Source organism: Linepithema humile, chromosome 2, assembly GCF_040581485.1.
Source record: "Linepithema humile isolate Giens D197 chromosome 2, Lhum_UNIL_v1.0, whole genome shotgun sequence".
Taxonomy (NCBI): domain Eukaryota; kingdom Metazoa; phylum Arthropoda; class Insecta; order Hymenoptera; family Formicidae; genus Linepithema; species Linepithema humile.
Window position 1 is genome coordinate 9,678,920 of NC_090129.1, and position 14,148 is coordinate 9,693,067.

At 39.8% G+C, this 14,148-nt stretch overlaps 1 protein-coding gene across 5 annotated transcripts in view; it reads right to left on the reverse strand.

Annotated features, from left to right (window-relative positions):
- milt (trafficking kinesin-binding protein milt) overlaps positions 1-14,148 on the reverse strand; it is a 39,164-nt gene that overhangs the window by 24,379 nt on the left and 637 nt on the right. For 2 of the 5 annotated variants that reach the window (XM_067349060.1, XM_067349061.1), the window contains exon 1: positions 159-339. Coding sequence is in view for 3 of the 5 variants with exons in the window: in XM_067349059.1 (XP_067205160.1) it covers positions 5,112-5,216; positions 6,507-6,611; positions 12,102-12,309 (418 nt within the window). In the remaining 2 variants the exon portion in view is untranslated. Of the gene's footprint in view, positions 1-158; positions 340-5,111; positions 5,217-6,506; positions 6,612-7,780; positions 7,921-9,505; positions 9,831-12,101; positions 12,310-14,148 lie in introns of those variants that run through there. The other 3 variants (XM_067349059.1, XM_067349062.1, XM_067349063.1) reach the window with 3 other exon arrangements.

Genomic DNA, 14,148 nt, shown 5'->3' on the forward strand with positions numbered 1-14,148 from the left:
ACGACGTTCGGGCATTCGCGATACGAAACGTCGCCGAGTCGAGACGCATCGCGCGCGATGCAAGAATCTCCTTTCCGCCGTGCAGAGGGAAGAATCTTGCAGAATCCGGAGACGGGCGGCGACCACTGGTGCAGTCGGGTCGCGCATGCTCCACGTACCGTTCTGGACCAAACACTCTCGCTGCGTCGAACGTCTTCGCGCGCACTGGACAAAACGCGGTTCATGACCGCCGCGCGCCTAACCTCGTAAAGCAGGAGTGACGCGTGGAGGCGAGCTGGCGGACGAGCACGCGGCGGATAGCACGACGAAACGAACGTCGCGATCGCATGAGCGTGACTGAGCTGCGCGCGGCGTAGTGCGACGCGGCCGACCGACCGGCGAGCATTCGTTTTGAAATGCCGCACCACGTGATTGGCTGGACGACGGGGCCGCTCCTCTACGTCGAGTGCGTTGAACGCGGATAGCGCGATCGAGGGAAGCTCGATAACGAGGAAGCGCCGATCATCCGATGCGACAACCCTCCAGCAAGGCATTGATAAAGTTGGCGTAGCGTTTGAAATACAGCACAACATTCAGTATCGATAAAATTCGATAGCGATTAGATCTTTCTCGATTCACTACATGTGGCGTCAGCAAAATTTACAAACATTCGAAAATCTACAAAACATCTGCTGTGTAAATCTACAGAATCATATAAACATTTTCAATCATCGCCGAACATAAATTCGTGCGATGAAAAATATTCTGTCACTTAAAACATTACGATTTTCTTTGATTGGAAAATATTGGGTTGATTCATAAATAAGTGCCGTTATAAATAAGGAGTTTATTATTTCTTCTGAAAAATCGGTTCTTCTTATGGCATCTACTTACTTTGTCAGTTACGAAGCAGTATTTGTTTTGCGAACATCATTATATAAAAGTTAAACTCAACCTACAAAATAAATGATTTAAAAGTGCATCTTCGCCACGTTGTGTGATGCAATGTTGTGGGAATTCAAACAAGAAAAAATTCTGAGACTTTGTGGTCGGTTTTACCACCACCCTTCCTCCTTACTCTCCGGCCTTGCTCCAACTGATTTCTACCTGCTCAGGTCACTGCAAAATGCACTGACTGGGAAAACTCCGAAATTATACAGAATATGTTATGCATTATAACTTTTCCAGTACCTTTTTTTTCATCAAAACCTCCAGAATTCTTCGAGGGAGGAATTCATAAATTGTCATCTAAATAGGAACAAGCTATACTTAATAACGGCGAATACACAATTAATTAAAATTTATTGTAAATTTTTTTAATTAAATTTTTTAACGGCACTTGTTTATGAATTAACTCAATATTAACAAAATAAATCAAGAAAAATATCTCAAAAATCTCTCAGATTGTGTACACATACATATACATGCGACACGTATGCGTAGATCTGCGCAATGCGACGATGTGACGCGACAAAAATTAGACCAAGGATGCAATCCTTGAATCATGTTGCTGTAATGACCACTCTGTCTTCAATTATAAACAATTTCAGATGATCTACAGCATCAATATTCATAAAAAAAATATAATCACATATCATTCATACATCGGACATTTTTTGGTTGATATTTTTGTTTTAACAACGTGACTTTAACAAATAATAATCGCATATTACGTGACCGTTATATTTAAAGTAAAATAATTGTTATATAAAACGTCGGACAGAACTGATTTATATTTCGTGATAAACGATAATCCTTTTGATATTTCGTGCAAGATAATCGTGACTGGCAAAAGGAATGCGAATTGAATTGCTCGATTGCTGATAGCAAGCACACGAATAACGAATACAGGTGGAGCATCCGACATTTTCAGAATATATCACGGGAACGGCTTGAAGATATTCCTTGGGAAAGCATTGCTCTTTTGTGCTGAATGATTTAATCGAATAATTGCGATTCCTAAAGTGTGAAATGGCATCGGTCATTCTCGAGATACGTTTTCGTTTATCAATATCTGATCTAGTGAAAGCTAACGCTTCACATTTTATTTTTCTTCTAAATACCTCACGTGTAATTTCTAAGTAGATTTTACGATATGACACAAGTTTTTGCGTAGATAACTTTCAACATTCTTTAATTAAATTCTTTGGAATGCCTTCGCATATTTGATAGCTTTCTCTGACAAATATATGGAAAAACAACCATTTATATCAATGACAATTTATAAACAAAGTCCATCAATTTTTATAGTACTAAAGAAAAAACGTAAGAGCGGAAATAACACCTCGAAGGCAATTAAATTGTATTTTCTTTAAGTAGTTCAGTATTGTGGCATCTAAGAGATCTTATCTTGTAGAATGTATTTCGTGCACACATAATACAATAAAAATTCACTATTCCCATCATTAAAATACTTGAGATTGGTTTTCTCTCCTGAAAAGACACTATATAAAAGCCGCGGTGAATATTCACGGCTTAATAATTAAACAAACAAAACTTCATCAACTATGTTAAGCGTAATAAATATTTTCTATGTTCGACATCGCAGTATTGAGATATACATTTCACTTCGCGGTATTGAGATATACTTCATCTCTTCGTTTCTTCGATTGATAAGAAAACTGACGTAGCCAATCGATCGGAAAAAAACGACAGGGACGACAAGTGATTGAACAGTGCAATTAAACGACAAACCCGCAGGCACTTTCTATATCGGGCACGACGAAAGGTTGAATGGAGAAATCACGAGCGACATCAGAAAACAAGAATGAGGGAATTGTCGTGGGAAACGCAAAAAAAAAAGAAAAAGAGCCGCCGTATCACTCTTTCTTTCTGACCAGAGTTTCTCCATCTTGCGCGTTTTAAGGAAAAGGTGAAAAGCCACCGTATATGCAAAATAAAACGAGAAAAGTGGAGCGTCGTCGGAGGATGCGCCGTGCGCGCCGCGACTAACAATATGATTTCGCGCGCGTACCTGTGAGAGGATTTCACATTATTACTTCGGAAAACAGTGATTAGTTGTGCAAACGGACAAACGGAGCAGTCCGCGACAATAACGTAAGTCCGATGTGGGAGCAGTTGAATGAGGAACAAGAAGTTTTAATCGTTCGGCGGAGGCGTGCGAACCGGACTCGTCGCGCGCGACGATAAAACGCGAGCGTAGCGGCATTGTATTTCCGCGCGAACGACTTTGGTAATCAATATCGGAGAATGTATAAATATATGTATAATTGCGTGTCAACTGTGTGTTCGATCTGAAGAAATCAAAGTACCACGGTGCTTTTTCTACTATCTTTATATAATTAGTTTCCCATAAATGATTATAGATAATTGACGGAAGAGGATGCGATATATGCAAAGTATTCGCTAATAAAAGCAATTACCTTGGGCGTCCTTTATGGACTATAGATCTATCAGTTTCGGGCGTGTCTCGATCTTTCCCGCGACCCTAGTAATTACCGCGCTGCTGCTTCCCGAGCGTTTACTTGAAAGCAGGCCGTGTCATTAAATGTAAATTGATTGCAAATCAATGTGTATTGTACACATTGTGCTTCGTGTAACATTTTCCACGAGAAGAAGACTACACGATTTAGAATTTATTATGTACGTATGCGTATTGTTCTTTTTTCTAAATTTATGACCGGGTCATTGTTTTTACCTTGATTTGCAGCAGCAAAATTATATTTCATCATTTCGATGAAATTTTAATTCTCTTTCTGTCATTTATGAAAAGTTCAATATATATTTAAATGAGTGCACGAGATACAACGACGAAACTCAATGATGAATGATAGAGATAGATAGAGAGAAAGGAAGAGAGGATGCTTTCGCGTACCAATTACTAAATAGACTGGTACATCTTGAATACCGTTCTCTACCGTATTCGTCGATAGTCATAAGAACGTCTGACCTCGCTGCACGTTAAATGCCGACATCTTCCACATGGAACAAGATGTTTCATAAACAATTGAAAAATCGCGGTGATTTATCTCCTCTCGAATGCCGAGTAATACGAACTTCTAGCGAAAATTTTAAATTCTCAAAACATAAGTGCATTTTTTTTCATGCAAATATATTATATGCAAATAAAGTATCTGTATATTCATTAATTTATTATTCAATATGCAAAAAAGCACATCAAAGCATATTAAATATTTCAAAAACTGCTCATCAATTTCTTTTAATTATCGATTTGCATTGCAGGCAAAAAAAGGACACAAACCAAACTTCCTTATTAAATATTATTATTATAAAAAATAAATTCGTCAATCGGACGTTACTTCCACGCGGTATCTAGAGCACGTAAATGAAAATAAACGCGACACCTGCAGAAACATAGAAATCGGTAATCAGTGACACGCGAGATATCTCGTCGCGACACCACCGACGCGCCTCGTGAAACGCGCCCGTCGTCGCGTAGCGAAACAAGCGCGCGTCATTCTCCGCTCGAGCGGGAAAATCGTGTCGAGCTAGTTTTTTTTCCCCCTCCCGCTGGAAGGAACTCGCGGAATCTTTCAGTTCCGCGAGTTATAATAATCGCGACGTGCGCGTTTCAACACCTGGGACGGCACCACACGGCTGGTGATAATTCTCCACTTTTCCATCTCGTTTAGCAAGATGAATTTCTACATAACGCGCGATTCGATGCGCTTTCCACGCATCGCGGAATCGCACTCGCGCGAGCAAACGGCGATTGCCGTTGCGGCGCACAGCATCGACGGCCGACGATTTCCTATTGAGCGGCTTAGATCGACTCGGTTTATCGCATTAACATCCCAATTGCTGGCGTTTACGATGGAATCTTACTTCCATTTCCGCCTTTCCTGCTTCCTGCTTGTTTCTTCAATTTCTACGCTGTTACGTTTTAATTGCGACGATAAGACGAAGCAATTATGTAGTAATTACGTCAGACACATTAAATTGCGAATAGCGCAATGAAATCAGAATCACATCAATAACAAGAAAACATTGCACTTGCGCGCTGAGGATTCGCAGACGTGGGCTGAATTGTTCCAAGGAACTTGCCTCGTTCTGCATCTGCGAATTATTCTCGGCCTCTCTGCTTTGTTTACATCATTCGTTCGACTCTTACGTCGTAATCTACAGATAGAGCGATTAAAAATTGTACTCACTGAAGTAGTTAAGAGTCTCCCGGATCTGATCCGGCGATAGTTTCAAGTCGACGTCCTCTAGCTTGAGCGCGGGCGCTGGGATGAACCAATCGGCGTTCTCGTATCCTGCAAAAATATCAAAACAACCTTCTGAGAATCCATCCGCTAATATCATCATCGACCGATCGACGCGTGCCCCGAATTCGCGCGATCTAGATTGCCCATCTGCTGGAACGGAGATCGCAAAAAATGTGCTAAGCGCCTCGGTCTGCATATTACGATAAAACATTAAGCATATTAAGAGTAATGTATTAGCGTGCTAATTAATGCGGTAATCGCATCCGCTCCAAAGACGAGTAATAAAAACGGCCGTTGTGTTAGAACTCGCGCGGAGCGAAGCAGCCGGCGGATTAAATGTGCTGTGGCTAATTAATGGATGCACGCACTTTTCTAGGCGCGGTCGCAACCCTAGTGCGGCGAGCACCTCTTCTAGAGCTTCGTTTTATCGACGGGACACGCGATACGGGCCGCCACGGTCGAATTAATGGTCAATCCATTCCGACTCCCATCCTGCATATCGCTCTTAATGTCACACGTTCGCGAAAAACGATGCGATTTATGCTCGCACATTTTTCACGCCTCTCGTGCTTTCTTTATAATGCGCGACTAAAAGTTTATCGCGCACATTTCTAATATTATTGATAATCTTTTTCACTGATTTTTTTTTTTATCAGATGTTATTAATCATTTGTTTTATTTGTACGCTTGTATGTATGTAATTCTAATACTTTTTTTGTATGAAATTTTTTTCTATTCCTTGATGTTAACGCAATTTTGCAGTTCTAATCGTTGTTCTTAGTGAAACCCTTGTTTTATGAGACGCTGTCCTACACAATTACCCGGCTTCGTCGCTTAATTAGAACGCGCGAAATTCGATCGGACGCGAGACTCGCACACGGGGGTTTTCTCTACTTGTTTGGATTTTTAATCTCATTTTTTTCTTAGTCACATCAGACTCGTATCGTGATAATCGATAAAGTAATGTTTTTTTCTTCGTAGAAATTACATTCGAACAATGCACAATATGATTGTATATATTCGTTATCGATTTATTACCGACACGAGATATTGATATAATATATCAATATACGGTTCAATTTATCAGTTTATCTGATAGAACGCGATGCCAATCATCGTCAACATACATATTTATCAATAATTATCTTGCATTGCCGTCGATAAATGATTTTCGGATGCAAATTTGATATTTAAAAAATACAGGTCGCAAAAAACAGCATAAATTAATTTTTAAATATATTTTTTTCGCAGACAGCTGTATTTTCATTTTATACAGCTTACACTTTAATGTTTTTGCCTTATCAGTTTTCCGCTTTAATATGAGAAAAAACGACTCACCTTGAAACTGCGTTAGGGTGTCAGCTCGGAGACGGTATCTTGGTATTTGTTCCTCCAGCAGGCTGATTATCTCGACTTCTGGCAGCTCCTCTCCGCTGCACACATCTGTAACAATCAAGCAGCATCCACCGTGGCGTTACTAAGTGCGAAGGCATCATTATGCGCGCGCTATAAATCGCCGTTCCGCTTTAATCCGCGTGTACACTCGAGCGTGCATATTACGCATCGTCCTGCGTCTTTTCATTATGCGTTAAGCCCATTCACGATGAACAAAATGGAAAGGTCCGCGATATTACGCTGTCCGTCGTTGACTTCGTCACTCGCGTGCGTTGTGCAACGGCGTTAAAGTACTCTCGATAATGACGTGTGCTTTAATAATAGCCTTGACGTTAATAACTTGTGTCATGAGGATACGGCAAAAACGCGATAAAACGCAAACGCTTTTATCACAAGAATCGCAGTTTTTTTCGTGAACACGATTTAATATAAACACGAGAGGTTAAAAATTTCGCAAGTGTCCGATGTTACGCGCACGCGTGAGTCTCGTTAATTGTTCTCTTCTTTTTTTTATTACCGTTTGAGAGTATGATATAACATGAAACGAGATACTGACGCCATAAAGATGCTCCCTTTTATCGTTGTTGTGAGTTATTTCAACGCGTATCACGCGTTACGTTACACCACATGCAATAATCTTCCATCTGCGATGTAAGATAAGCATGCGTGACCCGTGCGACAAAAACTTGCTTGCGGTACAGCAGCGGTAGGAGGGAATCACCGCAAACGAGAGAAGCCCTTCTGCAACGATGCGGACGACGAGTGCATACCATAACGACGCATTCCGCGCGAAGCGCATGTAGATGCACCTCGGAGGTGACTGTATCGCGATATATCTGTTTCAGCCTTCTACATTTCTAAAACAAATTTTAAGATTCCAAAGTGGACGCCGTCTTAATGAAAATTCAATTACGTCTGAGCTATTCAATGGAGTTCTTCATTTTCTACATCTTCAAGAATGACATTTCTCAAATGAAGGATTACATAAAGTTTATTCGGCTGGAATTTGCTTACCGACTTACGCTTTTGATCAATAAAACTTGTTTAATTAAAGGAAAATAATGAAACTTTCTGTAATAAGTGGTTGTTCCAAAATTTTTTTGAGACAAACTCCGCAGCATCCATCGTTAAAATTTGTCGCCGAGACGAAACACCGAGTATTGCGCCGTAACGCGGAGTAGCTCTTGCGTTTGCAATCTGAAGTTAGCACTACTAACCTGACATTATATGCAATTCTTGTGAGATTGCGGCAATCTAACAGTAGCAAAATGTATAATCAATTGAGAAAAATTACGACGTTTTCTTTTCTCACGCGCAGAAAACGCGCGGCGCAAATCTACATAGCACCGTCACAATGTTGCGACTGCTGATGCTGCCCGCACCGGGAATCGTCGCGAGCCACATCATGTGAACTTTGTACTTTCGGTGCGCTTCTGGTCTCGTGAGATAGAGATGACCCGCGGCGGAGGAATCATTTATATGCGAGCTGCATAAAGTTATCGCGGTTTAGCACATAATCGCGATGCCGCCCCGATTAGCCGCATTGTGAAGATGCCGATTGCACGGCGCCGCTGCGAGTGCGAGCTTTTCACAAAAATTTCCCAGATTTCATTAATAAAAAAGAAACAGTTACGCTCGCAGCCGGTTCCCAGCGTCATCGCTCGAATTGAATCATGGAAACCGGATCGTAGGACTTGTACTTGGCAGAATTATGCATGTTCGAGAATTAGGAAGATTACGGCACGTCGAACAAAGGCTATATTTTTCAAAGATGCGCAGATAAGATGCTTTCTACGCTCATGACTCAAATGATAGATAACAATCATGCGATTTATATGAGCAGATACGGCATTCCAGTGTATAATTAATCGCCTGTTGATTACATTCTGTTTGAATACATGAAAAATAAGTTGACCAAGTTAAATTAAAAGCGTTTGCATATTAATATACATATTTTTCCGGTAAAATTGTAGACGCGAATTTCACGTGAAACGTTTGTGCGAAAATTAAGGTTCTGGCCGTGATTTAAAAGCATTAATTATACGACGGAATTTCGGTGGCTGCTATTTTGCTTTGAATAATATTTCTGTACAAGTGGTGTGCTTTCGGATAATTATTTTTGCACAAACGTTTTACGCCACTTTTGTTCGCTGTTTTAAAAGACGGAAAACATGCAAATAATATGAATTATATCTCTCATAATTCTTCTCTAAACTGACTGAACGAATATTCATAAGGGGATATTTCATACAAGTTAGTCCTTCAGCTTTTTTGCCACGTGGGAAAACTTTTGTCACGTGATAAAAATAGCCTGATCGCGAAGCACGTGCTGCCACATATTGGCAATCGCAAACATGAAGGTAAGTCAGCGACACGATAACTGCAGAAGATAATACCTGTTAAGTTGATAACAATATTTTCAATATCGTTACCAACTGCAGATCGCATTCATAAAATACCGACGATTATTTTCTGAAAAGATAAAATATAAATTTTCGACAATGTTTAATTATTAGCTATTCCAAACAAATTTAATTTGCGGTGCGCTACAAAATATAAATACATAAAATCAAATATCTTTCGCACATGAATAATTTCATCATCAATTAACAACTTATTTAAATTTATTTAAATAATAATGATCCCAATGCAATAAATTATTTTACATATTAATAATTCACAATCACAAATGAGATAGTTAATAACGCTTTATCATTCAAGTAAAAAAAAAATTAATTAATAATTAATATAACGAATAATTTTAGCAATAAAACATATCAGAATGCTTTAAATAATATTAATCCTTTTACTATTGATCTTTTTTTAATCAACTTTGTCAATATTGAACGCCTTTTGCGCGGAACAGATGTTCACTTAATACGGAAAGAGTCAATAATTTACGCACAAAATTCGAATAAAAATACTACAGATAAATGTCCTACCATCTCGCCACTTGCTAAGCACAGCCTCGCGTCTTTCGAGAATCTCTTTGAGTTTCGCCGGGCCCTTGGGCCTTCTCGCATCCCTTACGCTTAGGTACATAATATCGCGCCCGGCATCGGCCAAACTCTCCGTTCTTCTATTTCCCTCATTAAGGCACTACCTTCGACACTGTCAGCAGATCTAAATCCGTCGTCCACAAAATTCAAGACATTTGATCCCACAAATTACATAAAACCGAACTGGCCGCAATCCATCGACAATTAGGCGTTTCACGACTTTTACGAGCCTATCGCCCGGCCAGATTTAAAAGCGATATGCCAAAAGTCTTGCGTAATTACTTGTCGAGACAATGACCCCGAGACGCTTCTGAATTGCTTAACGATTGAAACCGAATACAATAGCGCGCTCTGCCTCGCAAAATGTATAAATTTATAAATGTATAAATTTGATTCTGCTTGATGGAAATGAAATCTGGATGGAAATGTAAATCTCGTGTAAAATAATTCGCAAAATTAAGCAGCAAATTTTTGCGAAATACAATAGATGCTAACAATAGCGTCAACGTTTCTTTTTTTATGTAAATGACAAATAGAAAAGCTTGGCTATGTTTCAATTAATCATCAATGTCAAGAAACATATGACTCAACAATCCATCGAGTGCGCTTGCAATAAGTCATCGATAATGGTTCCATCTGTGAATTCTTTCGTTCCGACAGCTGCGAATAATTAAATTATGTAACCCGTCCGCGTGCACTTTATCGTTGCGAAGAGAGGCGAGAAGAATTACAACGAAATTGATGGCGTAATCGACAGTACGGTCGCGACGCGGTGCGTTACATTCACTAATTCACGCCGAACGACGCCGGCGGCCGGCAATTTTTATTTCCAGTAATTGCACGACAAGCAAAACTCTCTGCGATCTATCATCGACGGCAATTCGCTCGCGAACACGGGGAAAACGTTCTTTTTGAGTCGCGAGCCGCCGAAGAACTCCGTCGAACGGACGAATGCGATGGAGGAAAATAGCAGCGGCCAGTATAGTTGGAGCCTGGCCAATTTCAATTCCCGCGATCGAGTCATTTATCAAACAAATCGGATTTAAAAAGCTAAATCTTTCAGCTCTTTGCATAATTGACTTCTGATTAAATTTTAAGTGTCCGTTTTTATAAATGACATCACCTTTCGCTTGCGGATCTTTTAATAAGGTCATTTACATATATGTATATATATATGTATATACATTACACGCTAAGATTAACCATTTTATGATTCTCCCGATATTTAAATATTAAGTCGAAAGTAACAATTTGCCGGAAGAAAAAAATGTGGGTCATAGTTATTAAAATGTAGAAACGATATATCAGTTTTCCTGCAAAGTAAACGAGCGAGTTTGCGATCGATCAGTTTAAATCTTCATTGACGTAGCAGTGGCAAGGTTGTTGGCAAACAGCGCGAAGTCAACCAATCCAAAAAAACTCTGTATACGTCTGCATTACATAATAGACGAGAATAAACCGATGTTTGCCTAAAGAAATGAACTGTTAATTGCATATATTTTACGCGCGAGTTTTTTCGCCGCTCGAATGATAACTGTATCGTCGACAGAAAAGCTGTGTATTTAGCTTGGCTGCTTAGGAATTAATTAGCCGACAAATATCAACTGAATTCGCTACTGAATATGCTACGATTTTGACGAAAGTTTCCACGATGACACTCTGGCTTAGATTTCAAAACGTTGCAAAACTAGGCCCTTTGTAGGTCGCCTATTTCGAGAGATTCTGAGTAATCGCGCTCCCGATTTTGCGAAGTGGACATCTCGCGTCTCGGAAAACGATAGCGATTTTAGAAAGTTATTCCGAGAAACTTCGTGAAACGTATCGCGATCGATATGGAGTGCATTAGAAGCGTATCAAAGATCAAAGTCACTTGCAGATGTCCGCAATAACAATAAAAATAATTGCCACGACAACGATCATTTCCAGCCATGATGATGATTATGATGATGATGATAAAAATGATGATGATGATGATGGCTAGAACGATAACGATAATGATGATGACGATCATGATGATGAGAATGGAGCGTGGCGTATTATCCGCCGGGCAGAAGTAATCATCATTTGGCTCGGGCCAATGGGAAACACCATGAGTCTCGGAACAGGTAAGCCCGTAGAGCACTTTATAAAACTCCTCCTGCTAGCACCGTCAAAGACAGTTTCTCCTCGTACGCTTACAACGTCAGATGTAGTAAATTCGTGCGCGTTCTGCCTTGCCTATCCTTCAACCCGCGAAATTATTGCGCTGTTCTTCGAGAAACCGAAAAAAATTCCCTTGTAATTAACATCTTTCTTTTTCTTTCCCCCCCCCCCCCCTATTTGTTCGATCAAAATTATGGCCGTATTCCGACATGAGTTCAATTATACTTGAATACTATTTTCGTGTGGTGACGATTTTGTTATTAGAGTTGTGATTTGCGATTATGAAACTAATTTAATTAATAAGGACATCCAGCGAGGAAAAAAAAATCAATGTGCTGAGACATCTGTGGCGTCGCTCGTGTAACAGCTGGTATGTGCATAAAAATGAGTGTCTTACCGGTGATGGTTTCAGCGTCGCGTGTACTAACAGGGCTGGCTAGCTTGCTCTTGGACGACCTTAAGGCCTGGAGAGTCGCCCTGGCCGTGGGTGAGACTTTTAGGGAGGCGGTGGATGGTCGGATGGGGCCTTCGGGCCGCTTTGGACCCACATCTTCCACGGTGGCCAGCTTGGACGCTGTGGCGACGAACGATTTCGCCTCGCTTTCCTGAAATGTGATTTTTAATTTCAGCTTTCGGATTGGAATTAATGCGAATTAATTCCGCGAAACCTAACCTGCCTTTACGTTTATTTTTTTATCTGATTTTCAAGAATTGTGCCGAGCAACTTTCCAAGAAAAATATCAATATTTTAATGAAGTTTGAAACGTGAATTTTTCAAGAAAATATCTTCACTTCAAATTACTTCGCAAATGTAATCTTGTTAATGCGTGCTTTTTAATGCAGACTGTTTCTAATGGAGATGTACATTGTAGATCTTCGGAGAATACGGAACAAAGTGCATTCCTCCACGTGCGTGTCATCGCTAGAACAAACGCGAAATGTCTTTGAAAGAGAGATTTCGCGATTCCCGGGACTCCAAATACACGTGTGAAGGGGAGGCCGGTGTTTTAAGCCGTCGCGCTTATTTAGATCGGCAACGCTCCGGCGGACGCATTCATTTTGTTCGTCTTCCGGTACTACCGAGTTTATTTCAGGACACTGACTCGGGAGAGAAAGACGGGACAGTCATTTTGACTGTTTTTTGCAAAAGCGCTGTCTGCTAAAATCGCAGTCACGCCTCTTAACGACCGGTTCGCACTTTATCAACGCGGATGTCTGAAAGATCGATATAGATTTCGAATATAAGAATCAAGTCTTTTTCCGTTGCAACGCTCTTTAAATATTTATCTCCAAGATCTAAAACTGTATAATACTGTTGAAACCTGCAAAAATCGATCGCGTAAAGAATATATTTATTTCGCGTAAGTAAAAATCCTAACATTGCTGATTCTAATCGCCGATTTCCTTCGCAATTTTCCTCGTAATTGTCACAGATATCATATCAATGTGAGCGATAAGGCGATAAAAACCGTACAGATACACGTCATTTCGATCGCAATCGCTACAACTATAGTCACCAATACGTATGTAAAGTATCAGCGTTGCTATACGGTTGTCGTTTAAAAGTTGGAACATCTGTACACTTCAATATTTTCCGCATCAAATTCCACTTTGATTTCATGCGGAGCGCGATCAATATACAGAAGAAAGGTAACGAGTATTACGTAAATTTGCGGAAGATATTTATAAACCGACCTCAACATAATTGAAAAGGAGTAGTTGTGCGACCGGAAATGATCCGAAACGCGTTTTGCATATTCCTACGACGCGTCCCATAATCAGTCAAGGCTCGTTAGTATTTCGCCGTCAATTCTATTTTTTTATCAATTTCGATTGTAGCTCCGCGAGACAATGCAAGGTTACAAGCTATGCTCTACGCGAGGAAGACCGAATATGAAAATGTCATAAGATAATCGATCTCCAGCGACGCTAATAATTTCATAGAAAATTAGCGTATAGCAATATCATAACACGTGAAAATAAGACACAGAAAATGCGCGAAAAAAAAATTATAACTAAAAACTTTGAAATTAAATAAAAATTTATGAAAAAAATACATCGATTAACTTCCAGCAATCAATTTAATGAATCATGTTTTAATTGATAAAACTTGAATAAAACGTGAGTTAATGAATATAAATAGAAATGAAAAGAATCTCCGAGAATTCTAACGAAAAAGCTAAGATAAAAGGAATCAGAAAAATGAAAAATCAGTACAAAGTCCAACAAAAAATTAATCCATCCAACAGTGAGCTATTTTAAGCGCGTCAATACCCTTTCGAGAGATAGAGCCAAGACTAAAAATACAAAGTTTAATAACGGTAAGTTCGTTAATGGCAAACAAAGTATTTAAAGATTTCTTTCTTCGCGAAGAAACGGTGTATTGTCTATCGCAAACTTATACGGATCGATTATATAAACATTGATCGCGCACTACATTTCGT